Source organism: Sarcophilus harrisii, chromosome 3 (assembly GCF_902635505.1).
Source record: "Sarcophilus harrisii chromosome 3, mSarHar1.11, whole genome shotgun sequence".
In the NCBI taxonomy this organism is placed as follows: domain Eukaryota; kingdom Metazoa; phylum Chordata; class Mammalia; order Dasyuromorphia; family Dasyuridae; genus Sarcophilus; species Sarcophilus harrisii.
Window position 1 is genome coordinate 83,631,220 of NC_045428.1, and position 21,592 is coordinate 83,652,811.

The following is a 21,592-nucleotide window of genomic DNA, read 5'->3' on the forward strand; positions in this document are numbered from 1 at the left end:
TTACAACATGAGAAGGAAGCATGAAAATAATCCTTAAGCAGGAACATTATGACAAATATTATATTCCCCTATCTTCAACGAAAATATATTATCCTTTTCCAAAGATGGCTAGTCACAAGCAAAGAGCTTTGGCTCTAGAGTCAGAGAACTGTATTCAGATCCTGCCTCTAAGGATAACTACAATCATGTTGAGCAAGTCCTTAAATCCTGCTGAGTCTTGGTCTCCTCATCTACAAAATGAGGGCTTGGATGACCTTATAAGATCCTTTCCATCTCAATGGCTACATATATATAAACACATAAATACATGTAGATAGACACATGTAATACATATATGTATGTTAATATAGTATACTTTACATATATTTATGAATGCATATGTATTATATCATATATTACACATAGTAATGTATTTTGCATCCATATATGTATGTATATATATATACATATACACAAATACATAATTTTTTATTTCCTCAGTTTAAATCCATTCTATAGGAAGATTCAATAATAAAAACTCACATAGCATTGCTTTAAAATTTACCTCTCCCCTCCCCCACCAAAATTCATACCTTTTAAAAATTTCACTACTATTTATGAATCAGGTATTATTTCTTTTCAGAGCTGAAAAAACCAATCAAAGTTTTCTAAATCCCAATTTACTTCTTTCCTCACTATACCATGTCTCAGCAACTAGTAATCATAAGAGAGATTGATACATTGTGTCCTAAGGGGTTTGAGATATAGAAAGTCATAGATTTAAAACAAATTGAAATGGAATTTAGAGGGCAGAGATTCTAACCCCTTTATTTTATAGATAAGGAAACTGAGGTAGATGGGGATTAAATAATTTGATCAGGGTCACAAAGGCATGAGTGTCCAAGGTGGGATTGGAACGTGGATTTTCCTGACTCTGAGTCCAGGTTCCTGTCCATTATAGCATTCTTCTGCAGAAAGGTACATACTCAGCTAACCAACTCTGTTTTCCTCCCTCCTTCAGCTTTTCTTAAAACCAGGTAATTTCCATGAAATACCATCTGAAGGGAGCACTTTGTGGTCTACATGGTTTCACCACTCAACTCCAAGTGTTAAAAATAGTCATTTAGGAATTCAAACTTAGCATGGACTGTTCACATAAAGGTCCCTTCTCTGTACCAGATATGACCTAAGAACAGAGAGCAAAGAACCTCAGGATCCGCTTTCTCAAATGAAAAATGAAGCCTCATTAACACCACTTCTACTCATCCTATGGTCTTTTTTTCTTTGCTTTGCTATTTGGCAGCAACCCAGCACCAGCTTCTCTCGGGACTTTGGATGCCCCAGGCAATTATATTCAGGCTATTAAAATAGATCTGGTGAAAGTGACATCCCATGAAATTGGTGTGGGGAAAACAGTGAGCTAGATATGTCTGAACAATCAATACCAGCCTTGGCAAGGTTTTCTATTGACGAAGAGGATTTTTTTTAAAACCCCAATAAGTTGGAGCTAAAAACCACTTGCTACTTTTCCCCAATTACCCTGGTAAGAGAGAACCTGCTAATTGTTTTTTTATTCCACAATTAGGATAAAGCTTAAAAATGCAAATATCCTGGGAAGAAGAAGCAGACAAACCAGTTTTGGCCAAGGCATAAATGCCCAAGAGACAGTGGAAAGTTGACACTGGAGTCAGGAAGAGTTCATCCCTGCTTCTGACACTTACTACTTGTATATCTATGGACAAATTTCATGTTTGTATATCCTCAGCTTTATCACTGAACTTGATACTAACTTGGTACTTAATGAATTGAACTGAAAATAAGATTCATAATTTTTCCAGGATCTAGCTCTGGCTTTCTCAGGTCTTATCTTTCTATGATACATCCCTAAGGAATTCAGTGACTTGAGAAGGGACCTGAGTTATCCTTATTTTTCTGAATAAACATCTGAGGCATAGAAAAGTAAAATGACTTGTTTATGGGATCAAATAGGAAAGCATTTATTAAGCACTCATTGTCTGCCAAGCACTCTGCAAAGTGTTTCAGAGAGAAGATCAGGTAACTTCTTTCAAGTAGTTTATATTCTAGTTAGGGTAGACAAAGATATAAAAGGTTTCAGTTTCAAGATAGATGAAATGACCAAGTGGTCCTTAGGATGCAATGGCAGGATGAATAACAGAGTCTTTGGGGGTATCAGAGGCCATAAAACAATGTATAGGAGGGGAAATCTGTAAGGGTGTCATTATACCCTTATATTATAAATGGCAAGGTCCACTATCTTATTAGAAAGATTTCTGTTGGTGGTTCCCTGCTTATCCAAATGATTTAAGTGATTATATAATATCCAATGATCATTGGGATATGGTAGTGGATCCAAAGGTGGGAATGAAGCAGGATTCTGAATTAGTTTCAGCATAATGGTCAGCATCCATTTGGGAGCAAAAATCAAGTGCCTGTTGCTGAAAATCAGAAAAGACTTTCCACCAAGAAGCAGCATAGAGTTGACCCTTAAAAAAGGTAAGGATTTCAAAAGGCAGAGATAAGGAAAGAGTATTTTCTAGAAATGGAGAAAAGATTGTGCAAAAGCAGAGAGTCAGGAGTTACAGGACTGACTTTAGGAAATAGCAAGTTTATAAAAAGAAGTAATATTGCAAATATTTAGAAAAGTTATTATACTTTTATTATTATATAATGAAGGGTTTTAAAAGCCAAGATGAGGGGCTTATATTTTATCCTAGAGGAAATAGGAGCATTTTTCCTTGAGCAGGCAAATGGCATTTTCATTTAAGTGCTTAGGAACTGTATTTTGATAGGTGTATGAAGGAAGGATTAAAGAGGAGAAAAGACTAGAAACCAATTAGAAGGTTTTCCAATAGATAAGGCAAGAGTTAAGAAGTGGTGAGGAGAGCAGCTAGGTGGTGCAGTGGATAGAGACCCAGCCCTGACTTCAGGAGGATCTGAGTTCAAATTTGATCTCAGACACTTGACACTTCCTAGCTGTGTGACTCTGAACCCCAATTGCCTCAGCAAAAAAAAAAAAAAAAAGTGATGAGAATCTGAACTGGGGTGGTGATGCTATGAATGGAAAGATGAAGTAGAATCAATGAAACTTGGCAACCAATGAAACTTGGATATTGAGGGCAAAAGTAAATTTAAGCATGATTCCAAGGCTGCAAACCTGGATATTAGAACAATGTGGGGCCCTTTAAGAGAAGTAAAGCAATTGATTATAGGATAAATTTTGATATAGAAAACATTGGGTTTCACTTTAGAAATACTGAATCCAAAGAAGATAAATATGAACTTGTTCTCTAAATCCTAGGATGAGAGAACCAAGGCGCACTCCTTGTATCAGAAAGGAGACTATCTTAGGACAATCAAAAACAAAGAAGAATTCTTTATGCCCATTTCATTGTGTTTTTAAAAATATTTCTATTTACTTTATTAACTATTTCCCAATTACATATATAAATTATAACAATTATTTGAAATTTTTTGAGATCCAAATTCTTTCCTTCTCACCTTGCCTCCATTCTTGAGAAGGCAAATAATATGATTTTGCTTATACATGTCAAATCATATATGGTTTGTCATTACAAGGACTTAGCTGTACACTTGATGAAATCATATGCAGGAGATACTCAAAACCTTTTCTATCTCTTTAATCCCCTAATTCCAACCCTCTCTTATCAGATGGTCCCATTTACTAATATTGAAACTATCAACTGTAAATCTCCACTGCCCACAACACATGAATAGAATTTCTCAGCTGCTCCTTTGCCCGGACCCAGACTGTCATCACCAACAATATATTAAGCATTAGCTATGGAATCTAGTAATCTGCTTATCATCATATAAATGCAATCTCCAATATTCAATTAAAGCATTTGTGGAGAGCATTCTTTATGCAGAATACTGTGAAAAGTGCTAGGGAAATTATAAGGTTTAGATAAGGTAAGCTATTTGTCCTCATGGAGCTTGCAATCTAGGAAAGGGATGTTACACAATACAGTAAGTATCAAACACAATTGATTATGATAAATGCATTGGAGAGGTAGAAAAAACTGGCAGTAATGAAAAGTTTGAGGAATCTAGAAAAGATTTTGAGTTAATTCCTGTTTGGAGCTTTTCCTTTACCAGAGTGAGAGACTAGTAAAAAAAAAAAAAAAAATTTGGTCTCCTAGTGATTCCAGAGAGCTTGGTTTAAGAAATCTGGTATTCCAGTGATATAGAAAGCTGGGAAGAGAGGTGCCCAATGCCCTGAATGATTAATTGATTCTTAGTATAGTTTCTTTACCTATCTCTCTCTCCTAATATGAAATGAGAAGGATAGCACGCTTGCCCTTCTTCTGGTACTAGGGAGTCTTTTCTTAATTAATACTCATTAATGAGGTCATGAATGAGTAGAAAGCAAATGAGTGTAAGCAGCAATCACATAGAATTGAGCATACAATTCCCATACTGTCAAAATGGATTATCATGGTAATGTTCTAGGAAGGGAGGGCTTTTGAGGGAAATACAATCTTGTAACTCAGATTGCTGACCTGCAAAGAGAAAGAAAGTCATCAAAAAAGGAGTGTCATGGGATATGGACAGAGACAAGCTCTTTCTCACCTAGCCTGAAATCCCACAGTCTGGCCATTAGACTCCATACCAGTGTAGTTTATCATATTATTGAATGCATTTTCAAATTCAATTACACTGATGCTGGAAATGGCCTCATGGATGCTGTTAATCTCTGGGAAAGAATTATACCAGGTCTCTAAAGCTTCCCATTTCTAAACCCAATCTCCAGCATTATTCTAAAGGTTAATTTAAGATCCATCGTCCAAGAAAGAAGTTAAATATAAGAATTGTCCTCCCCCACTTGACTGACTGAGGGGTTTATCAGTGTGTAGGAGTTCATTAGTTTTAATTAGTGTAATCACTAATGTTGCATTAACAGTTTAGTGAGGGAAAGTAATTACTCACACATCCACTGTATTAGATAGGAAGATGAGAATTCATTTTCCAAGACCATTAACATTTCAGATTAACATTGCCTCGATTAAAAAACACTTTTTCCCAGTCACCATTTCGATGACCTGCTTACCCACAGATAGTTTAAATTAACCATATCTTTCATCAAGAGAAGTGGAGAGAAAAGTAGAATGGAGCCCAAGTTGATTATTTTATAATCCTACAGCCACCCAGCAAGAGTAGGAATCTTGATTAGTTCATAATGTCCTGCTTGATTTGCATAGTCATTGGGTTCACTCTCTGTGCTGGGGATTATAAACTTGGCTACATTGTTATCCAGAAGCAATAAAACCCACTGAAAGCAAGAAGACAAAAGAACAGGCAGGCAAATCTAGATGGATTAAACGCTCCCTGGTCCAGGAATGTGTGGGGCTCACCGTTAACAGGATTAGGGTTCATTATTCTTTCCATCAGGAACTATAGGTTAAGGCAGGCTATTATCTTGGTTCATAGAAGATCTTGGTTTAAATTAAAACACATCACCACAGCTGCCAGACCAATGAACTGTCAGAGCCACTCCAATGCCTACAGGACCAAAGGTCCCTCCAGTCTTCCCTTTTAAATCATGGAAGGTCAAATGAAATGGAATAGGAGCCATTTTCTCTGAACTAGAAATCCCCCGCTTTCCTCAGCCTTCATCCTTCCACACCGTCTTAAGTCCTCATGACAGACACATCATTTTCAAAGTCAGACACTCAGATATTTTTTTTCTTTTGCGGGCCATTGGCTATGACCATGGAGTCTTAGGCCAAGGACACTGGCACCTCTCCCTGGGGTCTGATGAAAAATAAACATGGCTCTGTCCTAAGGCTGCTGCCTCAGAGGCTACAGGCGAGATGTGGAAGGAAGAATCAGGAGGTCTGTGGGGAGAGTTAATTAGGCTGAATGCCACCAGTTCTCTCCATCCAAAAGGAGTGCCTCATATTTGCTTAGCTCCACACATTTTTTTTTTTTCCTTTTCTTTTCTTATTTTTTGCTGTCATACAGCTAGGAAATATTGTGTCTGAAGCCAGATTTGAAAGCAGGGCCTCCTAACTCCAAGACTGCCCCACACATTTTTCATAATACTTGCAAATATATGATACTGCTCTGGGACCAAATAATAGTAATAGAAATGCAAATACTACCAATTATGTAACATTTTATAGTTTGCAAAGAAATTTACAAATATCTCATTTGGGTGCTCAATAATTTTGGGAAGTAGATGATCTTATTATTGGTATTCTACAGATGAGGAAACTGAGGCAGATAGTGATTAAGTGATTTGCCCAGACACATTGCTAATAAGTACCAAGGCAGGATTCAAACTCAGACCTCTCCCTGTCTTCAGGTTCTATAACTCTGTTCACTGTGCTATCTGACTGTTAGATTAGGAATTGTTATCTAAATCTATAATGCTGAAGAAGAGGATGCAAGATGTAATGGATAGAGAATCCATGTTGGAGTTAGGAAGAACTGGGTTTAAGTCTTGAGTCATACTGTCTGTCTGACCCTGAAGAGGTTATTTGATCTTTCAATGTACCAGAAAACTTTCTAGGATTATAGGTAGAAGAGAAAGTGGCAATCTATAAAGGAAGAGGGAGTTTCCTTAATGGTAATTTCTTAAAACAATGTAACTACCAGAGGCTAGGGAAAGAAAGACAAAGCAAGGCAAGGCAAAGAAAGGCAAGGGAAGAGAAGAGAAGGGAAACCAAGAGAAGGCCAGATTAGTCAAGAGAAGGGAAAACAAGGCAAGGCAAGAGTAGGGAAGGAAAGCAAGGCAAGGAAAGGGAAGAAAGGGGAAGAAAAAGTAAGGGAAAGGAAGGGAAGAGAAGGCAAAGCTCGGGAAGGGAAAGGAAGGCAAAGTAATCTAGGGGAAAGTAAAACAAAAAAGGGAAGGGAAGGGAAGGGAAAGAAAGGGAATGCAAAACAAGAGAGGAGAAGTTAAGATAAGGCAAGGGAAGAGAAGGGAAGTAAAAACAAGAAAAACAAATTAAGAAAAGGGAAGGCAAGGCAAAAGAAGGGAAGGCAAAGCAAGGCAAGGGAAGGGAAGGCAAAGCAAGCCAAGGGAAACCAAAACAAAAGAAGAGAAGGGAAGGGAAAGGAAGGGAGGGGAAGGAAGGGAAGGGAAGGAAAAGGAGGAAGGGAAGGGAAGGCAAAACAACGGAATCCAAGTCAAGAGAAGGGAAGTCAAGATAAAAGAATGGAAAGCAAAAAAAAAAAGGCAAGGCAAGGGAAGAAATCCTATGACCGCCATTTGATAGATAAGGAAATTGACTCAAAGAAATTCAACAGCTGCCTAAAGTCAGGGTGGTTGTAAATGGCAGAAATGGGGGGGGGGAGCAATAATGCAAAGCTTCAGACTCCCAGTATATAGATCATCTACTATATCTGTGTTATCAACCCCCTATTCCTCAACAAACAAAGATTCAGGCAGCATCATATATTGGTGGGCCATATATAGAGAGAGATTGCCAGAAAATTGGATTTACAATTGTAGGACCTAGGTTTGAATCTGTTACTAGAACTATAAATTTAAAACTGAAAGAAGTCTCAAGGGTCAACCAATCAACCACCTCATTTCCCAGAATGAAACTGAGGCTTAGAGAAGTTAAATGATTTGCTAAAGTCAATCAGATAATAAGTGGTCTACTATTTATCAGAATTTGACCTCAGGTCTTCTGATTCTTTCTACTGTAGCACTACCTGTGTGATGTTGGACAAATTTATAAAATAGGGGAGAGGATTGGATTAGATTACTTTTTAGGTTCTTTCCAATTCTAAATTTTATGATCTGATTGTCTCAAAATATATCCATACATGTGATTTCCTTCAAAAGAATGGTGGTTAATGGAGAAATGGGGCAGCTAGGTGGCAGAGTAGATGAAGTACCAGTCCTGGAATCAGAAAGATCTGAATTCAAATTCAGCTTCAGACATGTGTTACCTGTGTAACCCTGGGCAAGTCATTTTATACTGTTTGCTTCAGTTGCTTCATGTGTAAAAAATAAGCTAGAAAAGGAAATTGCAGACCATGTGCCAACAAAAGTCAAAGTCACAAAGAAACATGATTGAAACTACATAATGGGGAAGGGGGAGTAGAAATTGGGTTAGAGTGGCTTTTTTTAATTAAAAAAAAAAGAATCAAATACAGTGACTCTGGGCAGAAAAGTTGACAAGAACTCAGGGCCCTAATCTTAGCAGCTATTGCTAAGCCACCCACTAAAATATATTCTTTCCCAGAATGACATATGTAAAAGATTATGGATCATTAGTATTGATATTTTCAGTATGGAGAGATAATTTTGAATAATGTACAGTAGACAGAGTCAAGAACTTAAAATTTGGAAGATCTTAGCTCAAATTCTGCCACAGACTTACTAGCTTTGTGTCTCTGGACAAAGCACTTAAATCTCTGTCTCAATTTCTTCATCTGTAAAATGGGGATAATAATAGCATCCATTTCCCAGAGTTGTTGAGTTAATGAGTTAAAATTAGTTGATTTTTGCATTTGCAAAATACTATGTAAACCTTAATAGACAGATAAATGATAGCAATTATTTTAGCACCATTTTTAAATGTAAAAGAAAGCACTAATTTTTTTAAAGTCAGTGATGGTCATAGAGTCATCTGGGCGCTGGTGATTATGCTTTCTAAGCATGTGTTCAATAAGACATTCAAGACTTTGGTACTCTTGGGGATAATCAGGTCAGCACTCCAGATTGATGAAGAGAGAAGAATATGGAGTTGTTCTCTCCTTTAAGATGAAAGCATTCTGAGTTCAGGGAATGTTTTTGTTTTGCTATATTCTTAGCACTTGGCACAATGCCTGTCATCTAGAAAGCATTTACTAAATGCTTGTTGGTTGATTGCTTTATTCTTTCACTATAGTATCTCCCTTGGCAATTTTCTATTCCCACAGTTTCAAGCATTATTTTTTCATAAACAACCATCAAATGTCTACATTCAACTCTGTCTTCTCTCTTTTGAGTTCTAGACCCCCCATTTTCAACTGCTTACAGGACATATCTATCCATATATTCCACTGGCACCTTAAATTCAACTTGTCTATGAAATATGATTTCAAGGAATCACAAAATCTCATATTTGGAAAAGCCTTATTAGTCACCTAGTCCAATTGAGTAACTAAATAGTCAATAAATATTTATTAAGCAAATACTTTATTCCAAACACTTTGCTAAATGGGGGGGTGGAGAGGGCAGACATTTCCTGCCCTCAAGTACATCACAGTCTAATGGGAGAAGAGACAATACACAAAAGGAAACTAGAAAGGGAGTAGAGAAGGAGAGCATATCCCACTTGTGGTGCATGGTGGGGAAGTCCAGTAAAGAGGTCCCAAAGTAGTATAGCTAGGAGAAAAATGAGATGTTTCAGCTGCACTCTTTCCTTAAATGGAGTTCATGGTCTTACCTTCTGGTCAGAGGGGAATGGAGTGGGACTGAAGAGAAGTACAAATTTTCAAGAATCATCTATTTAAAAAAACTTTTAAAAAGTTTAATTATTATTTCCCCCCCACACACACAATGGATCTCTAAGAACTATAAGTTCACAGTATACTCTTTTGTTTTTTAAAAAATATATAAATCTTGTCACTTATTTTCCCCCTGAGGCAATTGGGATTAAGTGACTTGCCCAGGTTCACACAGCCAGGAAGTGTTACGTGTCTGAAGCCAGATTTGAACTCAGGTCCTCCTGATTTCAGGGGTGGTGCTCTATCCATTGCACTATCTAGCTGCCCATTGTCACTTATTTTTTGTAATATAACTGAGTTTTTCCCTTCCTTTTCTCTTCCTTAGCAGAAACTCCACATTAGACTTCCTCACCGATGGGGTTCTTCAAAAGGCAAGGGTTCTTAGTATGAAGTCCATATACATACATACACATGTATATTATATTCATATATATGTCTATATATTAATAATTATATTTCAATATAATTTATTTCCTTAATAATTCTATGTATTTTATTTTACACACATAAAAACATGATTCTGAGAAGGGGTTCATTTCTGTTGTTGATGTTGTTTGCTTTACTCATGTCCAACTCTTCTTGACCCCCTTTGTGTTTTTCTTTGACAGACACTGATATGATTTGCCTTTTTTTTCCAGTTCATTTTACAGATGAGGAAACTGAAGCAAAAGAGTGAAATGATTTGCCCAGACAGCTATTAATGTCTGAGGCCATATTTGAAGTTAAGAAGAATCATTTTTCTGACCCCAGACCTGGTATTCTGTCCATTAGACCATCTAGCCTTCCAGAGTGTAGGCTATAAACCCAAAAGGGTGTATAACACAAAATTTTAAGAATTCCTGCCCTAGAAGTTTCTCAAACTTCATTTCTCACTAACCTGCTTCTCTTTGCTTTGCAGTATGTGTCCACCAGACGTTCAGTCACACAGAACCCTCCAGAGCCAGCTGGCTGCCATCCTCACCATCACCTCCACCACCACCACCGCCACTACCAACAACAACAACAACACCACCACAACCACCACTGCCATCTCTCCCTCCCTCACCACCTTTACCATCAGGAGGCACCACTCCCCCCCTGCATCTGCCCTTTATTTTCCTGCCAATGGGAGGGCCAGCTGGAGGTGGTACTGTCCCACCTGAGGAAAAGCCACAGAATTGATATCCTCCAGGGAGCAGAGATCGTCTTCCTGGCCACAGACATGAACCTCCCAGCACCAGCTGATTGGATCATCTTGCATTCCTGCTTGGGTCACCACTTCCTACTGGTTCTGAGGAAGCAAGAGAAGTACAAGGGCCACCCACAGTTTTTCGCCACCATAATGCTGATTGGGACCCCAACTCAGGCTGACTGCTTCACCTATCGCCTGGAACTCAACAGGAACCAAAGGCGCCTCAAGTGGGAGGCGACCCCCCGATCGGTCCTGGAGTGTGTGGACTCCATCATCACTGATGGTGACTGCCTGGTATTAAACACCTCCCTGGCCCAACTCTTCTCTGACAATGGCAGTCTGGCAATTGGGATTGCAATCTCAGCAAGCAAGGTCCATACCCCTGAAGCTGAGACCTAAGGGACAGGGGCACGGGCACACAACTACCGCCTCCAAGAACAACAAACCATTGGCCGTATCTCCATGGTTTCTGGACGTCAAGACTCTAGACTTTCTTCTTCTTTTTTTGATCTCAGGTCTTTTGTGGTATTTAGTATTTGTCTGCCATGGGCATTATGTTATGTATACATCCTGTGATTTAAGATCTCAATGTAATATATTTCCTATTTCATTGATACAATTTTATGTAGTATTTTAAAGATAGTTATCCAATCAGAATGGTTATTTCTATTCAACATGACACTTCATACACACCCATGCACACCCAGTATCACCAACACACACACATGCATACAGGTACGATTGAACAAAACTAATTAAGTTTATGAAACTACTCGTGTATGATTGGACAAAATCCAGTAAGTCTATCCTCCTGACTTCAGGGGTGGTGCTCTATCCACTGTACACCTAGCTGCCCCAATTCTCATAGATTTCTTCATTTTAAGGGACAATGTTATTCATTTGCTAGACCATAGGCTTTTGAAGTAAAGGACCTGGGTTGAACTCCTAGTTCTCATTCATTATCCCTGTTTAAATTTGGTGTTCCTTTTTCTCAGAGGATCATGGGGATTCACATTTGGAGGGGACTGGGGAGATAATCTTATCCAAGCCCCTAAATCTATTTAAAATGTTTACCAAATGAACTTTATGAATGAGGAGACAAATTTAGAGAATTAAAGGTCACACAGATAATAAGTAGCAAAGTTGGACCCTGGTCCCAAATTTTCTGACTCACCATCCAGTTCTTTTCCCAATACAAGAAACTGATAGCAAGTCTTGTCTTCTCTTGAATCAGACTCAAAATCACCTGTCTTTTTTGGATTTTCTCCTGAGTTATCTTGTCTTGTAATTTTTAAGAATTCACTATGACATAAAATGTGAGAGAGGGAAAGAAAGGCAGAAAAAGCCAAAAAGAAAGTAAAGCAAACATTTCTCTCTGAAATGGAGTTATTTCCCCAGATATTCTGCTTCATAATATAGTTTATGAAGCTTGTCAGTCCCTTCACCTAGTTCTTACAACCTATAGCTCTATAATGACATTGAATACAGATTCCATGGCATAAATGAGAGAGAACTTATATTCAAACTGAAAGGTCCTGTGTTTTGTCTTCATCAGATAAATGAATAGTTCTCTTCCTAGATAGTCCTTCATATATTTGAATTCAACACAGTATGGCAGATATTAATTCACAAGGGAATAGGAGAGTATACAGAAATGAAGAAGACCAGATTCCAGCCCTAGAAGAGCTCACAACTTCCCAAGAGATTTTTCTCACCTATATCATATATTCTAAAACATTCCATGGACACCACCAGTTATAATCACTGAAAATACAAACATCATTGGCACTCGTGAATCTGTGGATTGGTGCTGAATATTATACAAGGCAACTTAGATGAAATTAGAAGCTACCCTTCAAGAGTTTAGGATTAAGTCATAGAAGAGATTAGGAAGAAACATCAATTATTCATTTGATCCAGCCTTAAGGCCATGGAATGAGAAACATTTAGGATATGTGATCATCTATTTTCTAGGGACAAATGCCATGAGCCCCATCTATAGCCCATTCTAATGCTTTGTTATCTTGAAGATCAATCATATCAATACTCACCCCAAATATTTCCTTGATGTCACTTAAGCCTGTTTCATTTGTCTTCTATGGACATATAAATCAGTGGTGGGGGTGTAAGACATCATCCTTATTCATAAATAAAAATTTATTAAGCTTACTATATGCTAAATACTGAGGATAGGAAAGTATTTGCTACCCTCAAGGAGCTTATAGATCATCAGGGGAAACAACATGTATATATATATATCTATATATCTATAAACATATGCAAAATAAATAAAAGGTCTTTCTTTGGGAGGGAGAAGCCCTTCTTACATTTGGATTTGATTAACAAATATTTATTAAGATTCAAATACGTGCAGCAAAGTTTGTGGACTGCTATGGGGATATGGGTAAGACATGGGTGCCTGGTAGAGGAGATGACAGACATAAAAATTATTACAAAAAAAGATAATTATTTTTAATTTTATGGAAAAGCTATAAACAAAGAGCTATGGAAGCATAGCAGAGGGAGAGATTACATTTAAATGTCAGGACCAAGGAAGGCTTCATGGAAGAGACAGCATTTCAATTTAATCCATGGAATTTCACGGTTGAAAGAAACCCATGAAATTATGTAGTATAACTCATCCTAAAAAAGGATTCTCTTTACAACATTCCAACAAGTATTCTTGGAGAGTAGGTTAGATTTTAACATATTGAGATTCAAGGCAGCTTAGAAACTTTGACATTGCAGAACCTCTTTGGGGAATAGTGAGCAGTCCTATTTATCTAGAGCAGCAATCCTCAAACTTTTTGAATTCAAATTTTCTTTACAGTTTAAAAAATTATTGAAGAATGCCCCCCCCACATGAGCTTATTATGTGGGTTAGGTCTATTAGCATTTACCATATTAGAAATTTAAATGTTGGAGGTAGAGCCAAGATGGCAAAGTTCAGGAAAGAATTGAGCTGAACTCTCCCAGCATTCCCTCTAAACAACTTCAAAATAACTCTTCATATTGAATTCTGGAATGGCAGAGACAACAAAAAGTCAGGATTTTTCCAGCCCAAGACAACTTAGGAGGTAGAGAAGTCTATGACACTGGAGTAGTGGACAGTCTGGAGTGCAATACATACCATGGTTAAAGCAGCAGCAGCAGGCCTGGGAAACAGCTGCAACAGCAGCATCAGCAACTTTGGAAGCTCCCAGTCTACAGATAATAAGTGGATTAGAGGACTGGTCAGAAAGAGATTGCAGGGGACCCTTTGGGTTCAGGGCCCTGTTGTAATAGTTATATGTGGTTCTGGGTCCCAATTCCAGGGTGAAGAAGAGCAGTAGCACTTGCAGCCACACACAGGCAGGGGAACTATTCATAGTTCCAGGGTAGAGAAGAGTTCCTGTGGTTACTCATAATGGAACAGGAGACCTGATTTCAGTTCTAAGACAGAAAGGAACACTAACCCTTGAGATTTTAGGAGGACAGTGAATATAGTTCCAGGATCAAGTATATTTGCCACTGTAGTAGAATAAAGTCTCCTTCTGGTTAAAGACCAGAATACAGGCCAGGAGAGCAATTAGCACACCTTTCCTTGGATCATGCCATTTTATAAGCATTAAAAACTTAACAGATCTCTAGAACTAGTTCTGAAAATAGAAGCATGAAAAAACCTGAACTTGTGATGGGATCCCCTTCATTTAGGAGCAGATTCCAACTTTCACATAAAGTTAAACCATAAATGGGCAAGAAAAGGGGACAAACAACAAAAAAGAGAACCTGACCCCCCAAAAATCAGCAGGAAAATCAAGACACAAACAATATCAAAATAGCTACAAATAAAGCCTCAAAGAAGAAAGTGAATTGGACATAGGTTGAACAAGAATTCCTAAAAGAGTTCAAATAGGATTTAAAAAACCATATAAGGGAGCTAGAGAAAAAATTGGGCAAAATGAGAATAATACGAGAAAATTATAAAAATGGAGTTTGATAAAAAATAAACTCAGAATAATGAAAAGAACTTTATAAAAGAGGTTCAAAAATACTAAAAAATGCCTTAAAAGAAGAAATGATGAAATAGAAAAAAATTATAAAAACTCACTGAATAAAAAGATTCCTTAAAAATTAGAGTTGTACAAGTGGAATCTGATGATTCCATGATACAACAAGAAACAATCAAAGTGAACAGAATGAAAAAATACAATAAAATGTGAAGTATTTTCCTGGAAATTCAATTGACCTGAAAAAAAATCAAGTAGAGAAAATTTAAGAATTATTGGGCTACCTGAAAGCCATGCTTTTGAAAAATGCTTAGATATCATATTTCAAGAAATTATCAAGGAAAACTTCCCTGAATCCTAGAACTAGAAGGTAAAACAGAAGGAAAAAAAACCCTTCAATCACTATTTGAAAGAAATTCCAAAATGAAAATCTCAAGAAATATTATAGTCAAATTCCAGACTTCTCAAGTCAAGGAGAAAACACTGCAAGCAATAAGAAGGAAACAATTCAAATATTATGGAGCCACAGTCAGGATTGTACAAGATTTAGCTACTTCCACATGAAAACAGTAGATGGTTTGGTATAACACATTTCAGGAACAAAGGAGCTAATATTACAACCAAGTATGCCCAGCAAAACTGAATAAAATCTCTCAGGGTGAAAAATGGATATTAAATGAAAGAAAATGCTTTCAGATATTTTGGATGGAAAAAAACATAAATGAGTAGAAAATTTGACCCTAAAATATAAGGTTTGGGAGTAGCATAAAAAGGTAAAAATGAAAAAGAAATTATAAGGTAATTTTTAAAAAAATCCCTATATGGGAAGATAGTAATTGTCATTCCTAAGGGCTTTATTATTGTTTGGACAGTTAGAAGAAATGTAATTAGACAGAGAACATGAATATGAGTTGCCTGTGATGGAATAATTTCTTCCCTCCCAAAATTAAGCATTGAGAAAGAGAGATTCACTGAGAAAAGGGATAAAAGAGAGAAAGAGTAGGAAAAATTATCTCACATAAAAGAGGTGTGCAAGGAAGAACTTTTACAGTGGAGGGGAAAATGGAAGGGGGAAGGGAGCAGGTATCACTTGAACCTTACTCTAAATGTAATTGGCTCAAAGAAGAAATAAAATACACACTCACTTGGGTATAGAAATACATTAAATAGATTTTACACAACAGGGAAGTAGAAGGGGAAGGGGTACAAAGCAAGGGGAACCAGGAGGGAGGGGCTGATAGAAGACAGGACAGATTAAGAGAGACAGTGGTCAAAAGCAAAACAGATTTTTCAGGAGGGACCAAACAAAAAAGAGAATTTAAGAGGATAAACTGGGGAGCAGGAAGGAAGGGTAGAAGGAAGTACATAATTAGTAAACATAACAGTGAATGGTAATGGGTTGAGCTCACCTATAAAAAGGAAGAACAGGTAAGAAAGCAGAATCCAACAATATGTTGTTTATAAGAAACACATTTCAAACCAAGAAACATACAGAGTTAAAAATAGGGTTTTTAACCCTATTTTTAGGGTTAAAAGCAGAATCTATCAGCTGAAGTTTTTTTTTTAAAGACAGAAATAGCAATCATAATCTCAGACAAAAAAAAAAGTAAAAATAGACCTAATTAAAAGAGATAACTATAGAAGATAAAGTAATATTAATACTAAACTTATGTGCACCAAATGGGTAAGGATCCAAATTCTTAAAGAAAAAGTTAAATGTGTTATAAGAGAAAATAGGTCAACTATATTGGTGGGGTCCTCAACTTTCCCCTCTCAAAATCAAATAAATCTAACCATAAAATGAGAAACAAATAAGCTAAGAAGATGAATAGAATGTTAGAAAAATTAGATATGATAGACTTCTGGATAAAATTGAATGAAAATAAAAAAGAGTATACCTTTTTCTCATCTGTACATGTCACCTTCATAAAAATTGACCACCTATTGCATTAAAAATCTCACAACCAAATGTAGAAAAATTAAATGTACCCTTTCCAAGCAATAATTCAATAAAATACATTCAGAAAAGGGCCATGGAAATATAGATTAAAAATTAATTGGAAATGAAATAATCTAATCCTAAGGAATAAGTAAGTCAAAGAAAAAAATCATAGAAAGAATAAATAATTTCATGTCAATATTGAGACAAAATACCAAAATTTGTGGAATATGGCCAAAGCAATAAGAAAGAAAATTTTAATCTCTAAATGTAAGAAATGTAAGTGTCAATAAAATAGAATCAAGGAAAATCCATGAATTGAGCATGCAATGATGAAACAAAATGATATGATAATATACTTAGAGAATTCTACAGAATCAATTGATAAATCAGCTGAAATAATTAATAACTTTAGCAAAGTTGCAAGATATAAAATAAACCCACAGAAGACATCAGCATTTCTATTAATGACCAAGTTAAGCAGAAAAAGACAGAAAGAAGTTTCATTTAAAATAACTGCAGCAATAATAAAAGCTCATGAATCTATCCACCAAAACAAACCCAGGAACTTTATGAACATAATCACAAGGTACTTTTCACACAGAGATCTAAACAATTGGGGAAATTAATTTTGCTCATGGATAGGCTGAGTAAATATAATATAAAGTGATAATTCTACATAAATTTATTTGGTTATTTAGTGCCATAGCAAACTATCAAAAATATTTTACAGACCTAAAAAAACAAACAGAATTCATCTAGAAGAAGAAAAGATCAAGAGAATCAATGAAAAATATGAAAGAAGGTGAACTAACATTACCAGATCTCAAACTGTATTATATTAATTATGTAAATAATCTGGTATTGGCTAAGAAATAGAGTGATGAATCAATAGAATAAATTATGTATATAATAATCATAGTACTAAATGATCATAGTAATCAGGTGTTTGACAAACTCAAAGATACAAGCTTTTGGGAAAAGAACTCACAATTTCACAAAAATTTCTGGGGAAACTGGAAAGAAGTTTTTCAGAAAGTAGGTACAGATCAACATCTCATGACAAAGATAAAGTCAAAATAAACATAAAGGTTGATGTCATAAACAAATTAGGGGAACATGAAAAATTTTGCCTGTCAAGTTTATTATGGATAAAGGAAGAATTTGTCACTAAATAAGAGATAGAGAATATCATGGAAAGTAAAATGGATAATTTTGGATAATAAATTAAGAAGATTTTACACAAATAAAATCAATACAGCCAAGATTAGAAGGAAAACAGGAAACTCGGGAAAATTTTACAGCAACTTTCTCTGATAAAGGCCTCAAAGGTTCTCAATTATACAGAGAAATGAACCAAATTTACAAGAATACAAGTCATTTCCCAATTGAAAAATAGTCAAAGGGTAGAATAGGCAGTTTTTAGATAAAGAATCAAAGTTATCTTTAATTCTATGAAAAAATGATCTAAATCACTATTGATTAGAGAAATTAAATTTAAAAAAACTCTAAGGTATCACCTTATAGCTATCAGATTGGCTAGTAGGATAGAAAGAGAAAATGACAAATGTTGAAAAGGATGTAGAAAAATTGCATTGTTGGTGGAGTTGTGAAATGATCCAATCATTCTGGGAGCGATTTGAAACTATACCAAAAGTTCTACAAAACTGTGTATAATTTTGACCCAGCAATATCACTGCCAGGTCTGTAATCCAAAAAGTTCAACAGAAAAGGAAAAGGATACAAATCTATTCTATTAAAGAATTGGTCATAAAGAATTGGAAATTGAGGGAATAATTCATCAACTGAGGAATGGATGAATGACTTATGATATGTTTGTAATTATTGTGCAGGACAGTTTCAGAAAAATCTTGGAAGACTTATATAAACTGATGAAAAGTAAAGTGAACAGAACCAGAAAAACATGATACCCAGCAAAAGCAATATTGAACAGCGATCAATTATGAATGACTTAGCTATTCTCATAAATACAGTGATTCAAGACAGTTCTGAAAAACTTCTGAAAAAATGTTATCCACCTCCAGAGAAAGAACTTACAGAGTCTGAGGGCAGATAAAAACATATATTTTTAATTTCATTTTTTTTGTATTTTTTCAACATGAATAATATGGAAATGTTTTGCATGATTTCATGTATATAATTAATAACATATTTCTTGCCTTCACAATGTGTGAAGGAGGGGTGAGAGGAAAGGAAAAATTTTAGAATTGAAATTTTTTAAAAAATGAATGATAGATATAAATAAAAAGAAAGTATATAAAAGAAATTTAAATGTCAATATTATTATGACAATCATTTTGATCTTATAGACGACTTTGTCTTTAAATCACATTTTGATAATTAATACTTTAAAGAAGAGGGGCTTGAACCAGGTGTTCTCAAAGTGTGGTGTGGGTCTAGAGAAGAGGCTTAAAGAGAGTAGTGGGAGATATGTTTAGAAAATTTAGTGGAAATACTGAGTGGAGTAATTGTATATCAGATTAAAGGCTACTAGGCAAAAATGTTTTTGCATAAGGAAATAATAGCATCATAGATATAATTTAGGAAGAAAAAACTCTGGCATGAATGGGCAAAATGTGTGGTGGAGGTACCATAGGGATAGAAAACGGAGAATGACAAAGAGACTAATTGAAAGTCTGTTGCATTGTTCTAGATTGGAAGTAATGAAGGCCTGGAATAGGATACTCTCATTTGGATCATGAAGAGAATTAAGTCCATAGTCTTTTCTTCTCTAAGCTAAACAATCTTAATCTGTTTAGACTTTCCTCGAAAATCTTATTTCCTATTTTTTAACAAAAATTGTTTCTTTCCTGGAATTCTCCAATTTCTTACCATTTATTTCACATCAAAGTGACTCAAACTAGACCCAGTCTAATGGACATTTTTCCCAGCAGACACTTACTATTTGTGTCCCCATTTTATCTATTTCAATCAGCACAATTAGATTTTGGCAGAACTTCAAACAAGCACTTAATTTTTGACTGGTCCCTCCAAGTTGACTGCTATCAATCTTCTTTCTCTTTATAAAACACAATTAACACTGGACTGGCCACCTACCCATTCCTGGGATTCTCTATCCCTACTGTCAATATACATTTTAAGCACCCATATAGCCAATGTTAGAATTTGGTCTTCAGGTCCTAAATTCCTAATTTATTATTATTTACAAAAGCACAAATTGTCCTGGTCAATATCCTTTGAGATCCCATGCTTTCTACTCTCAAATATGGCTCAAAATTCTATAAGATAGACAATATTGAGATATTTAAATTCCTTTTTTATTTCAAAAAAAGAATAGTAATTGTCATTATTTTTAGTCTATTTTTTCTCAGTTGATGGAATGTTAATGTTTTTATGACTATTACTAAGGCCAAAGTTTATTATTGTCCCAAAGGATATTCTATGGGGTAATTATGTATACCATGGTCAGATTCTGTGAAGGGTTCACCTTAAATTCTTTTACTGAAGACCTTTAAAAAAGAGGGTAGATATTCATCTAGAGCTATAAGCATACTCAAACGTTATTTAGTCCATGTTCCACCCATTTTACAAATGAGGAAACTGAAGTCCAGAGCAACTAAATAACTTGCCCAAAGACATATAGGTAGTATCAGAGATGGAACTATGAACACAGATTATCAGATGCGGAGCCATTTCTCTTGCCACTGGACCACAGTTTTAATCTAGGTATGACAAGTTGGGATCCTATATGAAGAAAGAGGAATGAACCAGATGACCTCTTTTTTTAATAAAGATTTTTTATTTTCAAAACATATGCTTGGATAATTTTTCAACATTGAATTTTGTAATACCGTGTGTTCCAAATTTTCTCTCCTTCCCCTAACCTTCTTTTCTAGATGCCAATTAATCAAATATACGTTAAACATGTTAAAAATATGTTAAATCCAATATGAGTATACATTTTTACAATTATCTTATTGCACAAGAAAAATCACATCAAAGGGGGAAAATGAGAAAGAAAACAAAATGCAAGCAAAAAAAGAGTGAAAATGCTATGTTGTGATCTACACTCAGTTCCCACAGTCTTCTCTCTAGGTATATATGATTCCTTTCATCACAAGATCATTGGAACTTGCCACAATCCTCTCACTGTTGAAAAGAGCCATGTCCAAAAGAACTGGTCATTTTATAATCTTGCTGTTGCTGTGTACAATGATCTCCTGGTTCTGCTCATTTCATTTAACATCAGTTCATGTAAGTTTCATCCTGCTGATATTTTGTGATAGAACACTTATATTTGATAACATTCATATACCATAACTATTAAGCCATTCTCCAAATGATGGGCATTAACTCAATTTCCAGTTTCTTGCCACTACAAAAGGGGCTGCCACAAACATTTTTGCACATGTGAGTCCCTTTCCCTCCTTTAAGTTCTCTTTGGGATACAGGCCCAGTAGAAACACTGCTGGATCAAAGGGTATGAACATTTTTATAGCCCTTTGGGCATAGTTTCAAATTGCTCTTCAGAATGGTTGTGTCAGTTCACAGCAGTATCCCAATTTTCCCACATCCCCTCAAGCATTTATCATTATCTTTTCCTGTCATTTTAGCCACTCTGAGAGGTGTGTAATGGTATCTCAGAGTTGTCTTAATGTTTATTTCTCTGATCAATAGTGATTTAAAGCACCATTTCATATGACTAGAAATGGTTTCAATTTCTTCATCTGAGAATTGTCTGTTCATATCCTTTGACCATCTATCAATTGGAGAATGGCTTGAATTCTTAGAAATTTGAGTCAGTTCTCTATATATTTTAGAAATGAGGCTTTTATCAGAACCTTTGAATGTAAATTTTTCCCCAGTTTATTGCTTCCCTTCTAATCTTGTTTGTATTGATTTTGTTAGTACAATTTTTTCAACTTTATATAATCAAAATTATCTGTGAAAAAAAGTTAGTTTGTTTAGTTTGATGTTAGTTTAAAAAGACCAAGATCTCCCATTGCATCCTGGGCCATCTTCAGTCATCCTGATCTATATCTGGCC

General features: G+C 35.7%; 1 protein-coding gene across 1 annotated transcript; it reads left to right on the forward strand.

Moving 5' to 3' along the window:
• Positions 1 to 1,474: 1,474 nt before the first annotated feature.
• Positions 1,475 to 13,495, forward strand: SIAH3 (siah E3 ubiquitin protein ligase family member 3). The gene is made up of 2 exons (XM_031958376.1): positions 1,475 to 1,728; positions 10,364 to 13,495. Exons 1-2 carry the CDS (start codon positions 1,633 to 1,635, stop codon positions 11,033 to 11,035), a joined length of 768 nt encoding a protein of 255 aa, XP_031814236.1. The 5' UTR covers positions 1,475 to 1,632; the 3' UTR covers positions 11,036 to 13,495.
• The last annotated feature ends 8,097 nt before the right edge of the window (positions 13,496 to 21,592 follow it).

Bases quoted from the DNA above. Each gene is read 5' to 3' on its own strand.
- SIAH3 (XM_031958376.1), top strand. From the start codon at position 1,633: ATGCCCAAGAGACAGTGGAAAGTTGACACTGGAGTCAGGAAGAGTTCA. The intron at 1,729-10,363 runs GTTTGTATATCC...TTTGCTTTGCAG, and splicing joins TATCTATGGACAAATTTCAT to TATGTGTCCACCAGACGTTC.